Source organism: Bactrocera dorsalis, chromosome 4 (assembly GCF_023373825.1).
Source record: "Bactrocera dorsalis isolate Fly_Bdor chromosome 4, ASM2337382v1, whole genome shotgun sequence".
NCBI lineage: Eukaryota > Metazoa > Arthropoda > Insecta > Diptera > Tephritidae > Bactrocera > Bactrocera dorsalis.
In genome coordinates this window covers 35,329,848-35,351,836 of record NC_064306.1, presented here as the reverse complement: position 1 = coordinate 35,351,836, position 21,989 = coordinate 35,329,848, and the positions used below count along the sequence as shown (strand labels likewise).

Sequence of the window (21,989 nt, the reverse complement as noted above, 5' to 3'; positions counted from 1 at the left end):
GATTCAATGGGCGCTTTTAGTCGATTTGCATGCATTTATTTAAGTTTTTTTTTAACGAACATAACAGTTTTTATTAATAAAATTTATTATTATTTACATACACAAGTTGGGCGTGGAACTCAGGGTTTGATTTGAAATTTTCTTCTAGTTCACTGCACAAACACCTCACTGTAGTGTAGAGAAATCGAATAGGTTATACTATGGAGAACATGTAAACGACAAAATTTGTTTAATATCTCATACATAAGTTTATACCGATCAGCTATTAATAAACTAGAGACTTATATTAGATCTGAGAGCCGTTTTTTATGTCTACAGTAGGCAAATACGTTGTCATTCGAACAGGCTGGTTGTTATTGTAACGGTTATCTAAACCCTTTATGGTGTCAAGTTTAGTTATCTAACGGAAGATTATACCATAGCGAAAGGGTTACTAAATGTGTCGGCTTGAGTGAGTACAAAACTTCTCCGACGTTTCAGGATTTAATCTTTTTACCAGTAAGTTTTGTAAGCTAGTGAGGTTCATATACTATATGTTCTCTTTGATATACATATGACAAGCATTCCCATTAACCAAAAATTTGACTTTTCTTATTACGATCTCTCGAGGAAATAGTTCTTATACCGAGAATTCAATATCCCCAAAATTTTGACTTTTCTTATTACAATTTCTCGAGGAGATAGTTCTTATGCCGAAAGTTCAGTATCCTCAAATACTGCATTCAAGTAACGACGCACCAAACCTTAATTTCAAGTCTACATCTTTCGCAGAACTCCTAATAGAAAAACCTAGGAAATTAAGAAGAATTTGTCACCACACATATTTGTTACCAGATTGTTTTTTTTATGTTTTTAATATATCTGTGTTTATCAGGATACAGTCTACTCTGTAGGATGAAAAATTTCGATAACTAAACGTCAACTTTTTTGGTCTCAATTAGTCCTAATTTTTGTAGACGACTGAAACAGAATAACTCAACACTGGCAATTCATTCTTGAAGGTATTTATCCTCACCGGAAAGGTCACAGTGTTCTAATTTATGGGTGGTTTATATCATGAGAGATATCGGCTTCTTTGTTTGAGAAACTTCTTTTTCTTGAAACAGTTCTAAATTTTACTTAAAAAACAAAGTAATTTTTTTTTTAAACCTAGAACAATGCATTGAGCAGACTTTTTCGCGTTTACGTTCCCAATAGTCCAAGAACTGGCCGCGGAAGTTATATCTAATCCAAAACAATTCATAAAAGTAACGGATTTTGGTCAAGAAAAACGCATGTTTCAGTACTAAAGTTTGGAAAACTTTAATCGTACTTATTTCGTATTTTGAGAGATATGGGCTCTACTAATAATTACCTTTTCATGGAACAATAATAAATTTGACTTAAAAAACAAAGTAAAATCATTCCGTTGAGGCCAAGAACAGTCTAAACAGCAGGCTTCTGCGCGTTTACGTTCCCAAAAGTCCAATTAGTGGCCGCGGTAGTTACATCTCACATCTCACGCAAAGCAATACATAAAAGTAATAGATTTCATTCAATGAATAACTCATGTTTCCAGACTAATCTTTGGAAAACTCTATTCATACTTTTATGAATGATGTTTTTAGAATCACGCTTATACATTTTATTACTAGAAATATTAGTACGACAACTAAACCGCTTTTCGGCTAGTTATAAATCCATTAAAATATCACTGCTATTCAACTCCTAGATTTTCATGGTAGACTGGATTAGATGCAGTCCGGGTTGTGTCAATTTATAGTCTTTAAAAGCTCCGAAACATCATTTTACTTTCATATAGTTTGATGAATAAAAAGCTGAAAAGGTGCTTAGGATTGAGTTCAATAATATCATAGATCTCATTTAGAAAAACTATTGGGATTAAGAAAGGCATTTGCTTTACACTAGCATCAGTCAACGGACTCGCCGCTAAGAGCAGAATCCTTAGCGGAAGGCGGTACAAGTTCCCATGTTTTGATCCAATGTTTCGATCTCGTGTTTCGATAACTAACGCGTGAGCACTGGTAATTGCAGTAAGCCCTTCTTTTCTTCGAAAAATTATACCAATACTATTTCAGAGTTTCTCTGCACCGCAGTGAAGCGTGAGTTTATGAACCGAGTATGTACTTTCTGAGGTCTGGTTAAACATACAGTTGAAATTTACTTTCTAGAAATCGCAATATTAGCTCAGTATTTTTGTTTTACATTTAAATGTTCACTATTTTCAAATTTTATGCATTTTAATTTGATTTTGCTGGAACTTAGGATCCATTAACGTTGCAATTAAATTCGTTTTACAATAATAACATTCAGATACCTCATTTAATTTAATATTTTTTTCTTTTTATTTTTTATATAATATATTTATTTTAAGTCTTAACTTTTTCATGCACATTTGGAAAGAAAGAAACATTAATCGCCTTTTTATAATTTTGTTAAATTTAATTTAATGCCAACATCGTACAATCAGAGTTGCTTTTTGAACTTTTTTTAAATTTTATTTTTAGTTTTTGTGTTTTTTGTTTTATGTTTCTAAGTTACATTAATGCTTAGTGTAATGTATTGTGTTTTAGTAATTCTCTTTTTCAACAATTTGTTGTTATGTAATAAACTAATTCAGCGGTATGCAGTTTGAGTTCATATTACACTGTGCAACAAATTTGGGGTAGTTCTTTTGGGGATGTAGCAAGTAAAAATCTTTTTTAACGGCAACAGAAACACTCAGAACAGAACAGTCCAGTCAAAAACTATTTACAGTGGTTCGCAGCTGGCGTTATTTTGGTCAAAAATTTTATTGAATAATGTTGTAAAACTGATTGTGTGAAAATGAGATTGTGTCGGTGCTCAGTAAGCTATACTAAAATTCCGCAAAATATTTCTTATTACAAAATGTTAACTCTCTATTGAATAGAAAGGGTACTTTTGACATTTTTCCGCTTTTTTCCAGCACTAAAGTTTCTAGAAGTATTTTTCCTGGAAAATGTTAACTCTCTAATGAACAGCACGGGTCCTTTGACCTCTTTGCGTTTTATTTAAGACTAAAATTCTTCGAGATATCTTTTCCAGAAAGTGTTAATCCTCTAATGAACAGTGCGATCAATTTTAAAGTTTTTTTTTAAGAAAAAAGTATTGCATATTTTTTTTCAAAGAAAAATTTAAAGTTTAAATCGTTCAATAAAATATTTCTAAGGTAAAATGATTATATACCATTGCAGAAAATCAAGCTTCAAGCGCTAAGGAGGGTTAAAATTCGAATTTCATATATAACGTTAAGGTTTTAATTCTTAGCTGATACTTATTTTCGTGAACCCACAGTATGAATTTCCTAAGAAAATTTTAAAGAATACTTTTAACCCACATGCAAATCGCCAAAAAATACTTTTAGTGCCTTATGCGAAAACAAGGGTCAAAATGACCCCCCGGAGTATTTAGCGGGTTAATATGTTGAAGTAAAAATATTCTCCGATAAATTTTTGTGCGCCTTGAAGCAAGTAAGCAACATACATAAATTCTATGCTCTACCGAATTTCACACATTTTTTTTTACTAAATTTTTGACAAAAAATTTCAAACTTTGTACCACTGTAATGGAATTTTTCTCATGGCTGCGTAAAATCGCTGCAAAGCGATGTTTATTGCCATCGTCTGCTGCCTTTGCTTCCCCAATTATAATTTCTTTGTCACAGCGCCCCAAGCATTTGTGTTGCACAGTGTTGTCTGAGCGTAGAATAATAATTAATTTGTGCCAATTCTTTGATCTATTGTTGCCGCCTATTGAAAGCAGCCTATTTATTAGCTTACATACACATACATATGTCTATATATATATTTACGTTGGTATGTGTGTGTATGCATGAGCTTTGCTTTTAGTTACATTGATTGCTTCTATTTATATATGTATTTCTTACAAATGCTCCACGGCAAGCTGAGCAGTTGTTCAGTAGTAGTTGATATTTTGGTTTTTGTGTTTCATTTTTCAGTTTTCAGTTTTTTATTAAGCGTTTGCGCTCGTAAGCTTCTTATTAACTGCTATGTATACACATACATAGATTTTTTCGTAAACATTTACATACGCAATATTTTGCTTCTGCAATTTTCCTACTACACCTATGTGTATGTATGCGTTTATTTTTGTTGTTGTTATTTCTTATATGTTGAAGTGTTGTAGTCTCAGCTGTACTTATTTAAAGTTCTATATTCATAAGTTTTACGAGTAGTTTATGCAATTAAGTATTTTTCAGCAGCACCACAACGAATTTCCTTATTCACTCGAATGAATTTGTTTAATGTCTTTGCTATGCCACTCACACTAATAACCATTATATGTATGTATGTTTATGATATTAAAATTACCTACAGATGTGTAAATTAACAATGATCAACATTTTACAGTTTATTTATAACCATGCAATTTTTTTTGTATGTATGATCGTGAACGACTGTCGTTATATAGACGAGTAATAGTATCTTTGTATTTTTAGCCTATATATGAATGGATATATATATGTATTTACTACTAAAATATATACAGAGAGAGAGTTTATTAATAAATGATAAATATTGGTTAAAGCGTATAAATAATATATGAATATTGTAGCCTTTATACCTGCTCAGGATCAGTTTTTCGAACACAGCCTCATTAAACTTATCCGAAATTGTTAAAAGAAGTTCTAAAAATGTTCTGTTCTCAGTATCAGACCCTATATGATATTGGCTACAAAGCCCGAAATTTTCCCACCATTTGTGTTCTATCATATAGGTTTCGAGATATTGTTGAATAATGGTTTCTACGAAGGAAAAAACTGCCAACTAAAATCTCAAAACTCCGAAAAACCAAGGAAAACAAATTAGTATATTGAATTATCATTAAACTATCTACTATTCACACCTTCTTTTTTCGATAACTTACTTACAAAATATTATCAGAAATAATTAAAAAGTCCTACAAATCGTCAGCTAAAATCCAAATACCATAACATCACTTTTCATAAGTTTTCCAAGCGAAAGAAAAACGTTAGAAAAGTAATCAATCATTTGAGTTTTCGCTATAAAATGGTTATATATTGGTTATGTTGTACTGTATTGAAGGAAAAACGTTAAAAATATTGGTAGTAACCCTCTGACAGCGGGAGCTGAAATTTTTATGCCACATATGTATAAGTAGCATGATCGAGTGAATCGTAAGCGATAAAAAACTCCATTTCGTGTTTTTAATGATACGTTGTTTAGCAATTTAGGTGACGAAATATTTTTTTAATAAACTAGAACTCTTTTGTTTAATATTGACCAGAAAGTCGGCAGTTTCCCAAAATTTATTTTCTGTCGACATATCGTCGTATAACTGTTGTTATGACGGAAAAACTATCAAATCTCGATCTCGAGAATCCGCAAACACGTATTAAATAAAATGTCAATATTAAATAAAATCTCACCACTTTTCGCTTTCTTCATTTCTTCCTTTTTTCGCACTTTCTACATTTTATAAAAAACTTACAAGTTTTCGAGTTCTTATAAAGATCTGAAACAATTGACCATGGTGTTTTTATGATTTCAAAAAAGTTTCCATTTATATCCGAAGATTGTTTCAAGATGCAGTATATATTTTTCTAATTTTGGAAGAGGTTTAGATCCAGGAAAACAATTCGTTAGCCCATTTAGGTTCTTAATATATGCGGTAAAACATATGTACATATATTGTTTTTGTATTTTGAACAGATTCTTATAGTAGCATGACTCACTTTTCCAAATGTTATCAGTTCACACCTACCTAAAAATTGAGGTGTTCGACAATTTTGTCTCTGATCTTAAGATAAATCTTTCAGAACAGCAGGACGGTTTGTGGTCTAACAGATCACAACCTACTGGCACCACAACGAACTAGGCAGAAACGAGACACTAAAACTCCTCCCAAGCTTCAGTTCAACCTTATCTAGAACTCGAATTAGATAGTTAGGAGCTTCGCAGTAGAAGGGATTAGATCATCATCTATATTAAACATCAAGTCATTCTTAATGTTTGCAAAAAACGTTGACGTCCTGTATAACGAATACTTCACCTCAAAATGAGCTGATCAACATTAAGAACCAACAAATCTATGTATAGCGTGACAGTCGGTCAGTACAACAACTAACTAGTGGCTTAGCAGAAATTGCAATTGTTGCACACATATGTATATTCACGATTGAATTGTTTTCAGTAAAAATACTTCTAGAGAAGTCGATCACCGCTCCTTTTTTTTGTTTTTAACATAGAACACTGGCTTTTTTACCTTTCAAATATCACCCTACTTCATGAATTTGGTTCTTTATAAGAGTTAGAAAAAGGTTAAAAAGACAACAAGCCAGTTATCTAGTTATAAATAATTTAAGATAGCAAATTTTCAGTTCTAAAAGTTTGTAGGGTTACTTTGGGCTCTAAAATAGATGGTATTGATTGTTCCAATGATCTTCATGTCCTGCCCTCCGAGACTTTTAAATACGTTTTTAGAATGTTTGGTCCAAAAACCGGAACCTTAAGACATCCGCTTGTCATTCGCCAGTTACCAGTCGAAATGCTCAAACGAGTCATCGAAAATTGAACTCAACGGATGGATCATATGGTCAGCAGACAATTTTTGAAAATAAATGCCAAAGAATGTTCTTTCGAATGATATTAAACATTCCCCAATAAATTTGAAGTTTCTGTGTTTTTTCTTAAAAAAAAATAGTAGGGAGCCTTAAAATGAATCATCATTTATTTTGTCTAATTTTTCAGAAATCAAATTCTTACTCGGTCATGAGGAAAATTTTTGTTGGAATGGAAGAAATTTTGTAGTTATTGAGAACTTCTGAGCGCATTTTTGACACCAAAAGCTTCTCAACAAATAAGTCAACATTCAGAAATAGCTTTAAACTGTTAAAACCTTAAGCTAGTCTTTAAGAAACTTATCAATAATTTTTGGAGAAAATTTATTATTACAGTAAGTGTCTATATGACATGTCTTTATTGTTGAATAAAACTCTGATCTATTAAAATATTATAATATGTTTCGCCATTATTAGTGGAAACTGTACGGACAAAATATGGCAAAATTTCTAGCGACTTTTAGTACAAGAATTGATTATAATAGCATATGTTCTTGCAAATTCTTTAGTGATTTGAATAAGCAGTTATGAGTATGGTCGCTAAAATTACGATCTCTAAATAAACTAACCTCACTTTTGAGTAAATTAAAAAAAAAAAATATTTTAACGAATAAATAGCAAATTATCAAGAATTAGATCTTAAAATAATAAAAATTAATGAACTTACTAAATTTGGTATTATTAACAATCAAATAATAATATATGTATAATAATACAATTTTAATATATTATAGTGTAATATAATTTTTTATTCTTTTCCAATTTATATTTTTTGTTTTGATAACTGTAATAGTTTTCAGTATTTCCTTTTAAATATCAATAAATAATACTTGCAGGCTTACTTCATAAATAAAGCTTATACATATATAATTTCAATTTTAATTAGTGTTAGTGCTTCGTTTACATAAACTCATTAATTTTTAAAGTGAAAAACTATAAATTAATATAATTGAATATGATGCACATATACATATATATATTTTTTAATAATAACTTGTTGTAACAATTAAAGCGTAAAAGTTATATAAATATACCTGATATTTGCATAAGTCATAATTAAGTAAGTACATACATACATAATGCAATAAAAGAGTTTCTACGTATGTATGCATATGTGTGTTTATGTGTAGACGCTTAGCTTGAAACGACAAACGCGTGCTCTTCAAATTCTTATTGTCCGCTAATATGTATGAATACACAAGTATGTACGTATGTATGTAAGAGTGTATGCCTTTAGTATATATTATATTATATAATATATGATTTATGTACTATATACTTCATTACTAACGCACCGCACTGCACAGTGTCCTTTCGAATTATGAGCGAAATAACTGTTTGCTATAATTTAATTAAATATGTATGTGTTATATAATGTTATCCCTTTGAATATGCTTTAACTACGCGCAATACGAGTATATGCAGCAGATAATACTATATTGCTTCGATGTGGTTGGTCTTCAGCGTTGCTGCCAGCATGCACTCAGAGGCTTTCTTAACTGTATTTTTTGCTAATTTTTTTAATATATGCGCCGTTGTTGTTTTGCCTATTTGAAGCTATGTTACACATGCCTTGCTTAAATACATATGATATTCTATGATTTTTCATGTTTTTCTACGTATTTATCCAAAATCATAGAAACAAAATACATATAATTTTCTATGTTTTTATCCAACATCATAGAAATACACTAGAAACAAGTATATTTGACTTTCTATGTTTTTCTATGTTTTTATTCACCATCATAGAAATGCACTAGAAACAAATACATATAATTTTCCATGTTGTTCTATGTTTTTCTATGTTTTCTATGTATTTATAAACTATCAGAGAAATGCATTGAAAGTAAATACATACGATTTTCTATGTCTTTTATGAATTTCAGTGTTTTTTTCTATGTGGTTCTATATATTTATAAAAAATCATAGAATTGCACTAGAAATAAATACATATGATTTTCTATATTTTTCCATGTATTCATCCACATTATAGAAACACAGCAGAAATTCACGCATATGTTGCTCTGTGTCCTTCTATGTTTTTCTATGTTTTTTTTCTATGAATTTACCCTCGGCCATAGAAATACACTACATATTCATATGCATTTGTTCTCGAAGCTATGCTGCTGCCATTACTAACCTTTTAAAAATCAACTTGGTTATGTATGTAGTTGTGTGTAAGCGCTTTTTAACAGTTACTTATGCTTTTTGCTTAATTTCGCTCTACAATAGTACAGTTTTATTTGTTTTGCTATACATCACTGTGTGTATGTATGTTTGTATTTTGAGTAATTTTGTATGTTTCGTTTTAAATTCATGCTTAATTCGAATCGGTATCCGAATCACTTGGTGGCACAGGAGATGCCACAGGTTTAGGCGTTGGCTCCTCACGTATCGGGCGCGTAGCTGCCAAATAAGCGTTTGTAGACTCGCCGTGTGTCGTCTCGATGCCAACCCTAAAATAATGAACGAATATTAAATGAAAAGTGGAATTTTATTATACCATCTGATCATATTTGACACGGACTGGTACATTTAAACCGAAAAAATTAACAACTTGAATTGAGTGACATATTTTAGAAGCGTTTCGGGCAGTTTCCTCAATCACTAACACAAATATTTGAGTGACACAAGGCATTCAGGGAATATCGTGATGTTAATAACAATAACATCGAAAATATTAAAAAAAGGTTTAAAAAACATTATTTTGGCATCAAAGGACAGCTCTCAACAGCTCTTAACGATCGACCCAACTATTTTGGGAATGGAGGTTAGCGATGTAAAATAAACCCTCTACTTCGAACTTTGGATCTTCAAAATCAAAAATATGATTTCTTGAATAGGACATTACAAAACTTACTTATATTCATGACGTGCCAAGTAGCGTACATATTTCTCTGGCGGCTCATCCGAATCCGAATCTTGTACGCTCACCGAACGCACTGTTGTATGCGAGACCTGCGTCGCTGGCATTGTGAACTCAACGAAAGCGTAGGGCGCCAGCTCGCTGGGTATCTGATCATAGGAAGTTAGCGCCATACGACAAACAAGCTGATGTGTAGTATAAGCGCCTGGAGAGTAAAATAAAAATCGAAACTTTACTACAATTCGCTCTCGAAAAAAGTTAAAATCTTCAACAAACCTTGGCCTTCTTTTGGCAAACGTGGACAGCGCCAAACGATAGCGCGATGATGATGCTCGTATTTCGCTTGACCAGAAGTGACTTCAATAAGTGACTCTTGCAGCGTATCAACAGCGCCGAGAATGCGCTCAATGCCTTTGATTTTACCAGTTCGTCTATGAGCGGACTTAACGGAGCCATATCTGAAAGATTGTACCATAATTTGCATGTAGTTTTGGGTTGTGTTAATTTGTTTAGATGATTTATACTAGTACAGTGTCTTACCTAAAGTGTTTCTCTACGCGGAACAAGTAAATCCAACATTCCGGTATGGGAAACCGCACCGAGACATCTTCGCATGGTATTTGTCCCAATTTGCGCGATGTAAAGCCCGGCACCAGTATATCTGCACGCAACTCCACCTTATTACCAGTTACACACCATGTGGCCTTCAGTTGTAATGGAAGTTCGCGATTTTTGGGTGGACGCACACGGAAACGTAGTAACTCTATATAATTCGCATCCGGTGGCTGGAACCTACATTATGCGAAAGCATATATATATGGGAACTCAACAAGTTTCTTAGATGTGAAATTACTCACTTAATTGTACGCGTCTTCTCATACTCCTCCTGATTCACCACACTGTGAAACTCTACCGCTTCCAAACGGATCCACTCTTCTGTGGCCACCGGTATGATGTCGTGTCGACCGACCACTTCTTTTCCCTGACGCCACATATCGTTCACGCCCAACTCGATTGATGGCATACCTAAAATAAAAAGCAGTCACATTGGTCTAAAATATCAGTTCACTTTTTCTCAGTCTTAAGTTACCTGTTAGAAAAGCTAGAAAGAAAAGACGCACACGCGCTATTTGCTTCAATATTTTGCCCTCATAATCTTGTTCCACAACGATTTCGTCGACCGCTGTCACTTGTACCTCCTCCATTTTATAAGTGAGCGCACGTTCACGCAACGCGGGCAATCGGAAGAGCGCCTCTTCGATACAGATGGAGAACTGTTTCATATCCTCGTAGTTCATTGAGCCAATTTTGAATAATTGCGATGACTGTGGTGCATGTTCCACCGGTAAGCCCAGCTTTTTCAAGTCACTACCGAACTCTTTCACACCTTCGTAATCACCCGCAATTGCGTATTGTGCAAATTTCGTCAGCTTATTTGTGATACGTTCGGCTTTGGTTACTTGACCAGGTCGCACACCGGGACGCTCTTTATAGAAGATATATTGTAGCTTAACGGTAAAGATTTTGCCAAACTGATCGTATTGTTGTGCTCCAATCTCCGAGACAGAGTATGAGGGCTGCAGCGGCAATTCTTGGAATGGTTGTTTGTCTGTGACCTGATTAAGCAACTGCACTACGGGTACATCGTTCTGTATTACTAGACGTACAAATATTTTCTTCCAAAATCTTTGACCAGTGATCTTCTTTTTGTTCGGTTGACGCAATTGCATTTCCCAGCCGGGACCGACATAGTTCAGACGTGGGAAATCTTCGAGCGGCTGTGAGACATCTTCATCGAACAGCGGCGTTTGTGGTGTATCCTGTGAGTCTGTGCGTTTTACTTTGTTTTCTTCACTTATCGCCGCCGGTGCCGGGAAGCCAGTGTCTTCGAAGGGATTGACAACAGGCGATGTGTCGCTGGAAACTTGTCCAACGGCATTGCGCGCTGGTGGTGGCGGCGGTGCCAATTGTGGTGCAATTCCCTGTGTGCTTTCGCCTTTAGGCCGTATTACAACATTGAATTCCTTGTCTACGGACTCAACCGAATCGGCGCGTACTGGTGCTTTCATTGCGTAGAAGTCATCATCCTCATTCTCGAAGCCATCGGTCACGCCAAAGACATTAGTTGCCGCAGCAGGTGAGCCAAATGCACTGTCACCCCAAGCTTAAGAAGGAATTATGCAGAAATTAAAGATATATTAATATAACATGAAGCTAATGATAACCTACCGTCACCGCCTGAGGGAGTAACAGCACCCGAACCACCAAAGCCATCCAGTATGCTCACATTATCCTTCTTAACAGAATCAAATTTGGCCGAGAATGCGTCAAATTCATCTGGCTCACTGGCAAAGATATTATTAGTGGCGTAAGAGTTTACTGTGATAGCTTCTGGTTCAGGATCCGGTGCAAAAATATTAACTGGCACAGCAGATGTCGTCATGGTGTCTGTCGCTGTAGTAAAGATGTTGGTCACCAGTGTATGGTCAATATCGTCAACTGCAAATATATTCGTCACCGCAGAAGCGGGTGGATAAGTCTCTTCTTCTTCATCTGGACTAGCAAATGGATTTGCAGAAGCAGCACCACTCGGAACAGCACTAGCTGGTGCGAAATCCAGACCTGTATCCATTTGCTCAAACTCACTATTCTGCTGTTCGGTAATAGCCTCCAAAGATGACTCTGGCAGAGCCTGCGTGGTTGCTCCTGACTCCGTAGGAGGACTGTGATCGGAATCGACAGATGTAAAGGCTGCGGGTTCTGCAGCTGGTGGTACAACTTCTTTTTCATCTTTCTCCACCTCTTCATCATCTTCGTCGGGACTTGGCTTGGTTTCAATGACCACCGGTGGTGCTGGTTTTACTGGCTCTGGCTCATCTTCATCGTCAGAACGTGGAAGATCTTCTACAGTCGTTATTTCAATGTCCGGAGTTGGTGCACGTGGTTTTGTGTCATCGACTACCAGTTCTTTTCTTTCCACACTATTTATCAACGATATGTTTAGATCTGCTGCCTGTGGTTGAGATGTAATATCGTGTGTGCTCTCATCAGGTCGAGTTAGCATAGAACTGAAAATAGGATCTTCTATATCTTTATTCTGTTCATCTTCTGGCATTTCTGGTGAAGGTTCAAGTACAAGATCGTCACTTAGTAGATCTGGTTTGGATACTGGTTGTGCTGGCTTTTCAAACAGACTTAGTATGTCTTCCTTGCTCTTTGGTGGTGGTGGTTTTGATGGTTTGGTTGTGCCAAACATATCGAATAGATCCTCACTATCTGCCACCTCAGCAGCGGGCTGAGTAGGTGGCTCCGGAGCTGGGGGAGTTGGTCGTGGAGGTGGTTGATTGCGTTGCGCTGGTATGCCATTTGGTGGTGCCGGCCTTGGTGGTACTGGACGTGGTGGTGGTGGTCGCGGAGGTTGTTGCTTTGCTGGTGATGGCATAGGTGTTGCGCCATGTAAACTAGGAATGGCTGTTGGCACACCGAAGGGATTATCTGCACTATTGTTAGTACCACTACCAACTAGATCCATTTCGAATCCATGCATATTACCAGACGAACCACTATCTGATACATCTAGCAAGTCTGCCAAACCAGAATCTGGTGTAGGACTGGGTGAATGTAAGTCACGCATTGAAACAGGACTAGGCGAACGAGTAGCTGGTATGCGACCGAGTAACTCGGAACTTGTCTCCTCCATTTGGTTAGAAACTGTATTAATAAGTTCTTGTGTTTGTGGTGGCACTGGTCTTGGTGGTGGACCCCTTTTAGAAGTTTCATCATCTTCTTCAGCTGTAGACTTAATGCTAAGTGCATCATCCTCCGCTTCAATAGTTGTGCCAAAGAAACTCATCGCTGGATCAATATCCGATGCTGGTGCTGGACCGTCATCAGGTTCGTCGCCAAAGGCAAATGGATTCGATTGTCCCGAGAAAGGATTCTCTGTTTCTGCTTCACCCTCTTCAGTATCGACTTTTGTGAAGAAAGGGTTCGCTGTGGGATCGGCGTCAACGCCATCCAAGTCATCATCCATCAAAAATGGATTCGCCATTATGGTTTACAGTAGGTTTGTGATCGATGAAATTTAACGCTCAATTAATTCACTCTCCAATAACTTGATTTCGGTTGCGCCTGGTGCCAAATTCTCCGCAATAGAAGTGTCAAACGGATCAACTTCTTCGGGTAGTGTAAGTTGTTTTACAGGTACCGAAGGTGTTAATACCTTATCGCCTAGACCGAGTTCTTGTGCGTCTGTCTGCGTATCAAGCACACCAGTCGTAATCTGTGGAGCCGTAGGAGGTAACAATTCACTCTCCAAAAGTTTGAGCTCTGCTTTGCCTGGTTGCAAATTAGACGCAATAGATGTGTCGAATGGGTCTATGTACTCAGGAGTGTCGTCTGTTAGGTCTTTACTCTCCTGAGAAGGTGTCAGCACCTTCGCCTTTATATCTTCTTTTACTGCTAATAGCTCTTCTGCTGGCACCGGTGTGGGTGGCGCACGTGGATCGAAATCGGGATCGGATAGACTGTGTTTTAGAGTATTTTTTGTTAGCAAATCTTCTTCGAGATGCTTCAGTTCAACCTGACTGGGTTTCGCTTCTGGTACGTATGAGGTGTCGAATGGATCTTCTGCCTCTTTTTCACTAATTGTTTCTTTTGATCCAGTCGGTGCGTAATAAGGTGTCAATGGTTTCTTGTTGCCGTGACCGTCATTCGCGGCACCAAGCAAATCTTGTGAAGGAACCAAGAAACCGACACTTTTTGATTGGATATTCAAACTTAGGGAAGACTTGCGTCGTGCAGTATCAAAATCAATAGTCGGATTATTATTTTGAGTTTGCACTGGGGGTGCGGCCGGACGAGGCGGTGGCACTACAGCCTTTGTTGGAGCTGGTGCTGGTTCGTCTGCACGTGGATCAAAGTCTGGATCACTAAGTGAATGCTTAAGATTACTTTCAGGTAGGAGTTCACGCTCCAAGAACTTTAACTCCGTCGCCTTGGGTTGAACGATTGCACTGACTGCAGAGGTATCGAACGGATCAAAATCAGCTGGGTCCTCCTCAACCTCCTTTGTAGGCGCTATGGGAGCGGGACCAACCTTGGACAAATCAGTAGCGCTGCCACCCAACAAATCACGTGTTGGCTGTGATAGTAAGTTTGCAGCTGGTGGTGGCGGTTTGACGGGCGGTGCAGATTTTTCCTCAGCACGTGGATCAAAGTCGTCGTCTTCTTCTAGTACGGTAGTCTTTTTGATGACTTGCTCGGCGTATGCGGTATTGAATGGATCGTCAGCGGCGTAGTCTTCTTCGTCGTCACTTATGTATATGGCACCTGCAACTAAGTGCGGACCAGAGGCAGGTCTAGCTGGTGGTGGAGGACGTGCTGGTTTAGCTGGAAATCGAAAAGAATGTTTGTATGTATAAAAGAAAAATAAATTGATTCATTTGTAGAATACCTTCACTGGTTGCTTCCTCTTCGGGTACTTGCTCAAATTCTGCCCAATCTGCGTCTACAACTTGCGAAAGTACTTCGGCTTGAGGAAGTGGTATCTGTGTGATAACTTTTACTTCTTCTTTTTTGGTTAACGATTCGGCTGCTAATTCAGCAAACTCATCATCATCATCGTCTTTAAGTGCATCGAATTCTGACAAATCCGGTAAACCGGTGTCGTTCTCCGCTTCCTCCTCCTCTTCTTCTTCTGGTTTTTTATGTTGTATCAAATGCAAATGTAATGAAACACTCAAATCAATTGGAGCATCTGACGCTGGTACATCATCCACAAGCTCGTCAAGTAAATTTTTCTGTGGTTCGGCTGCAACTATTTCAACTTCCTGATCGGCAAGATCAATACTCTCGCTCAGCAATAAGTTCTGTATACCTTTTCGTAGCTTACGTTTCGGTTTGGCAAGCGCAAGTGCGTGCTCACGATCCACACGTCCTGATAGGACTTCAACTGCCGCACCAAGGCTGACAAGCTTTTTATTACCCTTAGCCTTATCTGCGCCAACAATAACTTTTTCTGCATATGCTGTATCGAACGGATCAGGACCGTCGTCAAATTCTAATACCGGCGACTCAGGTACAACAGCTAATTGTACTTCTCCACTAGTTATCGCTTCTATATAATCAGTAGCGAAGATATCATCGACCTCTTCGTCCTGTTCACCTTCCGATTCGGAGAGTTCAACTACAGCTTCGGCTAATTTGTCACGCTGTGCCTCTAATTCGGCTGCCTTACGACGTTCTTCTTCTAAACGTTCCGCCTCACGACGTGCAGCTTCTTCTTCTTCGAGTCGTTTTTTCTCTGCCGCCGATGGTAAACGTTGATAGAAAGATTCTTTCTTAATACGATCTAACTCGTCTTGAGTTTTATGTAAAATAGAATCGACGCCGGATGTAAGCGCTTTGAACTTGGCCCACTCTTCGTCCTGTTCGGCACTCTTTGCAGCTACGGCAGGCGCTGCGCCGCCGTTAGCGCTGGTATCCGCGTTTGCCTCAGTTGTTTCGGTATGCGCAGGAGCTGTGCTGGAAGTGGATGCTGCAGTTGGTGCTAAACCCTCAACGTCTGATGCTGCGTCCGATTCACCAGCGTCCGATTTAGCAGCGGCTGCCTCCTGCTTAGCTTTTAACTCGCGCTTATACTGTTCGAGCTCCTCTTCGGTGAAGAGTTCTTGGTCCTTTTTCGACTTCTTCTTTTTCTTTTTTAAGCCCTTTGGTAACTTAAGCATTCTCTAATTGCGGAGACATCGATATCGGTCTGTAAAATGTGAAGTAGATGAATGGTTAGGTATGGGTTCCTTAAGTCTTCTAAATTATAGATTATGATTATAGGTATGGTTATACGCATGACTATAATATACTAATGAGTTATAAAGCATTTGATTTCTTATGTGTGGTAATGTAATTGCAAAGCAGTATGAAATGTTGCGAGTCCAAAGCCATATGGAACTGCATGTAGATTTGCTAATACTAATAAAAATATGAAGATTTTAAGATCCATGAATTTCTATATAATTCCCTTGTTAGCAAAATATTTATGGTAAAAAAAACGTATGCCATCGTAGCCAAAGTTACCTCTTTGACAACATTTTCAACTCGGCAGTCAACATCGAGTTTCAAAATAAAATTCTTGCATTTAAACCGGGAGAGGTTTAGTATATATTATTATCGGATTGGACGATCTAACTCCGGAAGTCATGAGCTGCTTGAGCCACATGTAAAAGAGTCGTTTCTAGGCGCTCCAAAGTGAATGGCGCTCAGAGAACTTTCCTCACTTCCGTGAACTACTGCACATTTCTCCATCTTAGTAGTACTGTAAAATAGCCGTATATTTCTCTTTTAAAATTTTGCCTTAATGTTGCGACGCTATATCTGATAAACCGTAGCTAAAAGAAAGGACAATCAAAATACTGGAGACTTTTAGAGTGCTTATACTTGTAGTATGCCAAAGATACTTGGAGATCATCCAATGGTTCAATGGATGCAGAAAGTACATCGTAAAGCTTTGGAATTCCAGTAATCAATTTAATAATTATAAATGAAAATGGAAAGGAGCATCTGTCTAACAGCCTATCAACATTCAACTGCTTTTCATACTAGCTCTCTTCAAACGCCACAACTTGCTGGATGATGCGTGATGATCAGCAACAGGAACTACAATCACGTAGCATGTCTTTCGATTGGCTGCAGTTCTTAAAGTATTATACTAATGTGATCAAATTGAAAGGTGAATTTTTTCCATTTCATCTCCTTCAAAGTAATCCCCTTCCAACGAAGTTTCCAGTCATCATAGCACTTGAAAAAATCCTCCGCCGTAATAGCCATCAGAGCCTTCTTCGATTCAGCTTTTATATCCTGAATTGAGTCAAAACGGCGTCCTCGGAGTGGTCATGTGAATTTGCTGAATAGCCAGAAGTTACGCGAAGGTAAATGAGGCGAATGCGGTGGTTGCGGCACGATATTAGTTGAAAATGTGGTGAAATTATCACAAATATCCAATGAAGTATAAGATGGTGTATTATCGCACTTCTTTGTTCAATAAATTCAGACATATTTACTTGTAGTAAAAATCGAAGAAGTCTTTAGAGCCTTACAAAACGACGCGTAGCTCAAATACTAATGAATATTTTGACGTGAAATTTAGCATAGATGTCACTTATAGTACTACCAACTTACAGAAAAAAAATTTTCCGATTCGAAAAACACGTGAAGTATAAATTTAAAAAATTTAAAAATCACCTTTCAATTTGATCACAGTAGTATACTAGCGATGCGTGTTCCCAAGTGGGCCGCTTCTCATAGAATATCGAAGTTACACTGTGTATATATTAGATAAAATACAACTCTCTTTTAAAAATCGAGCCATGCCTTCACCTAGACACAGACTGAAATAGACTATGTACATATATCTATCGCTGCTTTAAACTTTTTATTGTATATACGAGTATCATACATCGATCAATATTTTGCTATGTACCAAAAATAAATAAAAATGGGCCATGTCCACCTGCAGATCTTACAACCCGATAGTAGTCTTCACAGTTAACAGTTCAATTGAAAAGTCCCCAGTTTACCACAGTAAACACACAAACTTCGTTTTTTTATTCAATATCCCTTTCAAGGATGATACACTGATTATAACGACCCTCCAACTTTTCGATACGATTCGTCTATTGCTTCAAAATAGACCTCAGTTTCGGCGATCACTTCTTCATTCGACGAAAATTTCTTCCCAGTGAGCATTCTTTTGAGATCTGAGAACAGAAAATAGTCGCTGAGGGACAGATCTGGCGAATGCTGTTAATGCAGAAGCAAACCCAAGCCCGATTCATGGTTTTTTTTACGTTCCTTTCTACTGTCTTATCATGCTGTACATTGTCTTATCTTGAAACACTACCGTCTTTTCCATCAAATGCGACCCTTTTTTCGGCGTCTTCTTTTTTCAAATGGCGCAATAATGCCATATAATATTCGCTGTTGATGGTCCTTCCTTTTTCAATGTGGAAGCAGGTTCATCCTGTGCACTCCACTCGAATCACTGTCGATTAGACTTCGGAGTGAAATTATGGAGCCATGTTTCATCCGTCGTTACATATCAACGCAAAAAGTGGATTTATTATGCTGGTACATCTCCAAATACATCTCACTTTAGGGTCATCATTTTGTGGACTTTTTTGTCGGTAACAACATCTTTTGAGCGTCCACTATGTTCACCATCTTCGGTGCTCAGTTCACCATGTCTAAACTTGGCATAACAATCCTTGATGGTTAATATTTCTGGGGCAGTATGCCGAAACTCGTCAACAAGCTAAGTTTTTGATTGAAGGGAATTTGTTCCCTTCGAAAAGCAATATTTTATCAACACAAAGTTCCTTTCTATCATTTTTTTTTACAATAACATAAGTTGCTTCTCACAAAATGATATAATTCACAAACTAATTATCGGACAGTTGACAAATTCATACTCGCGCGGTTAACTATAAATCATATGGATTTAATTCTAGTAGTGCCGTCTGTTTGTCAGGCCGAAGACTGTTCAATTGACCTTACAATTTTGTTTTAATTTCATGTATAAGTAATGGCGGATATCTCCATCAAAGTAATTGTAAACACAATATAATGGGATGGGATTACCTCAGGTGAGAGAAATAAACCCCTAGTCCCTGCATAGCCGGAGTTTTGTGACTTTACACTGACTCTTAAGTCATTAGGTCAACGGTTTCTATATATAGTCCTTAAGGTAAATTGAGCAGTTAACGAAATTGGACTCAGTCGACTCATAGTTTCGTCTGATAATCAAATTTTTACCTTAGCTTACGATGTTTTTCACACTCTCAACACTTTTACAACTTTCTATGTATCAAAGTTCTGTTCGGCACGAATTGATCAGTATGGAATGTGAATTGAACTCAAAGAAATATTAGGTTTACATAACCGCTTTGAGATATGCGGGTAAATCACAATGCATATATGTAAGTACGTAACTATGTATTTATGTGTATATGTATGTTTATGTGTCTGACGGTGTTGACTTATGAATGTACATCTGTATTATATATCAAGTAAAATCGTTCGGAATTATGCTGCATATTTGAGTCAAATGTATATGTATTTATATTGAGCATGTGTGTACGTACATATGTGTGTAAGGAAGAAACTAAAGAAAACTTAAGTAATTGTAAGCTGACCTTGAACTATTATTGACCTTAGCCCCCCTGAAACTGGCTAACTACACAAGTTTTTATGCTATTGGATAACAGATTAAACGTTTCTACATTAATTTTTAATTACAAATGCGCCAATGTACGTATATACATGAATATATGTAACTATATACATACGTATATGTATATATGTATGTAAAAAAGCTTTGTGAAATTTTGAAGCAATTTTTGAAAACATATTTAAAGAATATATAGTACATATGTATCATATATTTTACATAAATACTATACACATATTCTTATATTTACATAAGCATAGTAGCGAATACACGCACTATATATTTTTACAAGCATATAGCTCAACATACATACATATTTACATGAGTAAGCACATCAAGGATTAATTTAAGCCTTCCGCTATTTATATTTTTACTTTCTTTATACTAGTATACCGTTATAATTACTTTACAACTCACCATTTGCGTTGACCTCACACCCACATGTCCACTTCACTTTTATTCTCTTTCAAATAAATTCAATTTTTTCGGCTTTTTCAGCTGATTTTTATTATTTCTTTTCTTTAATATTTGTTGTTTCTTTTTATATACGCTTTTCTTTTAACTGTTTGCCTACAAACACCAACACATATACGCGGCAGTGGTAAAGCTCCGAATTCTTACAAAATTCACCACTGGACACTCTCAATTAAGTTCACCACAAATACTGCATGCCACCACCAACACCAACACTAGCATTGCCCACTGACAGCAGCATAGCCAGCAATATTGCAAGGAGAATACAACATATACAGAAAATAAGTATGTATGTAACTACTCGGGCGAAGAAGAAGAGGAAGCAGAAGGTGTTAAAAAAACGACGGACAAAAAGAAACTCATCTACGGTTGGGTATATGTGGAAATCTATATTCGGGATATGCTGCAGCCCACGGCTGAGGGGAATAATCGATTTTTACAGTGACACACACGCACACGCACAAACACACACACAAGCGCACAAAGACACTGCTACTACTGCAAAGGGATGTGTGAGGATTTTTCTTGCATTCGTTAAAGATTTTCTATTGAATTTTTAACGGGATTAGGAATGGGCTATACAAAGATCAATTTATCAAAAAATAAGGTCAAAGGAAAATATTACAGTTATGCTAACGCTATTAGGAAATAGAAATTATGTGTGGTTGTAAGCGTGTAGGAAAAAAAAGAGTCAAGAAAAAAATGTATTCTTCCACAGAATTTTTCAAACGCTTCAAAGTTTTCTTGTTCGCTTGAACTTTGAAGGAAATTGTTCAACTTACGTCTCTCTGCGCTTAGTGATAAAGTGAATTGCAATAAAATGTTTTCGGTTGGCTTGCTTGGCTTTTTTGTTTTCAAAAATGAGAATTTTTCACTTTTTTCACATTGACTTTGAAACACGTCTCGACCGAGCTTATTGTAGTAGTGCACGCAATATCGGAAAATCTTTGACTGAATGACGAGTGAAATCGCAAAATTTCACACGCACGACCGTGTGCTTTTGGCAAGGCAACGAGTCGAGCTTAACTTGCGTGTAACCGTAGAAAGCTTAGCAGCTAGCGCTAGTCCAAAATATATCGAGCGATATTTGTTCAAAAACCCTTTAAAATCTGTTTTTAAGTGCCTAATATATTATGCCTTTAGACACCCAACTATTTTTGTATGTTATATTTTTACGCCTAAAAGCATGCTTCACTGCAATTTGGCTTTTAAAGTGCAAGCTTCGAGTTTGTGGTGAGTTCGTAGCGTTTAAATAAAAGTCGCTTTTACTTAAATTGACAGCTGTCATTGGCGGAATTATGTAAATATGATAATTTTGCAGCGCGCAGTCGCAAATATTGAGATGAGAGCAAGGAGTTATGCTCAGTGCAGGTTCTCTTCTGGTTTGACATTTCACGAAACAACAAATGTCACAAATCAGCGTTGATATTTTGACACTTTGCAAGCTGCACTGTGAATATTATTGAACAAGTTATAAATTTTTAATTTTTTTTTAAAGAGAATAAATATTTTGATATTTAGTCAAAGGAGTGGAAAGATCTTACAATTATATTACCATTTCATTGCAAAGGAGGATTGGACCTTTCTAAAACACTAAATATAAGTCTAACTTTTAAAATGTATTGTGGAAATAAATAAAAGCGAATCGAGTTTCTCTCTTTTAGAATTTATTTATTTAACATGTTTTTGAAAAGATGTATTGAAATTTTGGAATATCCTATATTTGGAATATCCTATTTCAAGAGCACCGGTTTGAACGAAAAAATACTTTTTCCCTTATTATAACAATTGAATAATACAGGGTA

General features: G+C 36.6%; 2 protein-coding genes across 5 annotated transcripts; both read right to left on the bottom strand.

Annotated features, from left to right (window-relative positions):
- Positions 1-8,707: 8,707 nt before the first annotated feature.
- Positions 8,708-13,539, bottom strand: LOC105227255 (protein stoned-B). The gene is made up of 7 exons (XM_011206496.4): positions 11,718-13,539; positions 10,579-11,652; positions 10,346-10,514; positions 10,029-10,280; positions 9,765-9,946; positions 9,483-9,693; positions 8,708-9,078 (listed from the first exon to the last, which is right to left on the bottom strand). Exons 1-7 carry the CDS (start codon positions 13,537-13,539, stop codon positions 8,943-8,945), a joined length of 3,846 nt encoding a protein of 1,281 aa, XP_011204798.2. The 3' UTR covers positions 8,708-8,942.
- A 33-nt stretch (positions 13,540-13,572) lies between these two features.
- Positions 13,573-21,116, bottom strand: LOC109579189 (protein stoned-A). Of its 4 annotated transcripts, none has more exons than XM_029550613.2 (4): positions 20,967-21,116; positions 20,128-20,412; positions 14,944-16,245; positions 13,573-14,879 (listed from the first exon to the last, which is right to left on the bottom strand). In XM_029550613.2, the coding sequence occupies exons 3-4, from the start codon at positions 16,214-16,216 to the stop codon at positions 13,573-13,575; spliced, it is 2,580 nt and encodes an 859-aa protein (XP_029406473.2). In that variant the 5' UTR covers positions 16,217-16,245; positions 20,128-20,412; positions 20,967-21,116. The 4 variants fall into 4 exon arrangements, with proteins under 4 accessions (XP_029406473.2, XP_029406474.2, XP_011204800.2 ...); XM_029550614.2 differs by having other exon boundaries at positions 20,128-20,280; positions 20,967-21,113; XM_011206498.4 differs by lacking the exon at positions 20,128-20,412.
- Between the last annotated feature and the right edge of the window lie 873 nt (positions 21,117-21,989).

What these genes read in the sequence shown, in the direction of transcription:
- LOC105227255 (XM_011206496.4), bottom strand. Translation starts at nt 13,539, where the DNA reads ATGGCGAATCCATTTTTGATGGATGATGACTTGGATGGCGTTGACGCC. An exon ending in TACTCCCTCAGGCGGTGACG is followed by an intron (nt 11,653 to 11,717) that starts GTAGGTTATCAT and finishes TTCCTTCTTAAG; the next exon opens with CTTGGGGTGACAGTGCATTT. An exon ending in TTTGCCAAAAGAAGGCCAAG is followed by an intron (nt 9,694 to 9,764) that starts GTTTGTTGAAGA and finishes TTTACTCTCCAG; the next exon opens with GCGCTTATACTACACATCAG.
- LOC109579189 (XM_029550613.2), bottom strand. Translation starts at nt 16,216, where the DNA reads ATGCTTAAGTTACCAAAGGGCTTAAAAAAGAAAAAGAAGAAGTCGAAA. An exon ending in AGAGGAAGCAACCAGTGAAG is followed by an intron (nt 14,880 to 14,943) that starts GTATTCTACAAA and finishes TTCGATTTCCAG; the next exon opens with CTAAACCAGCACGTCCTCCA.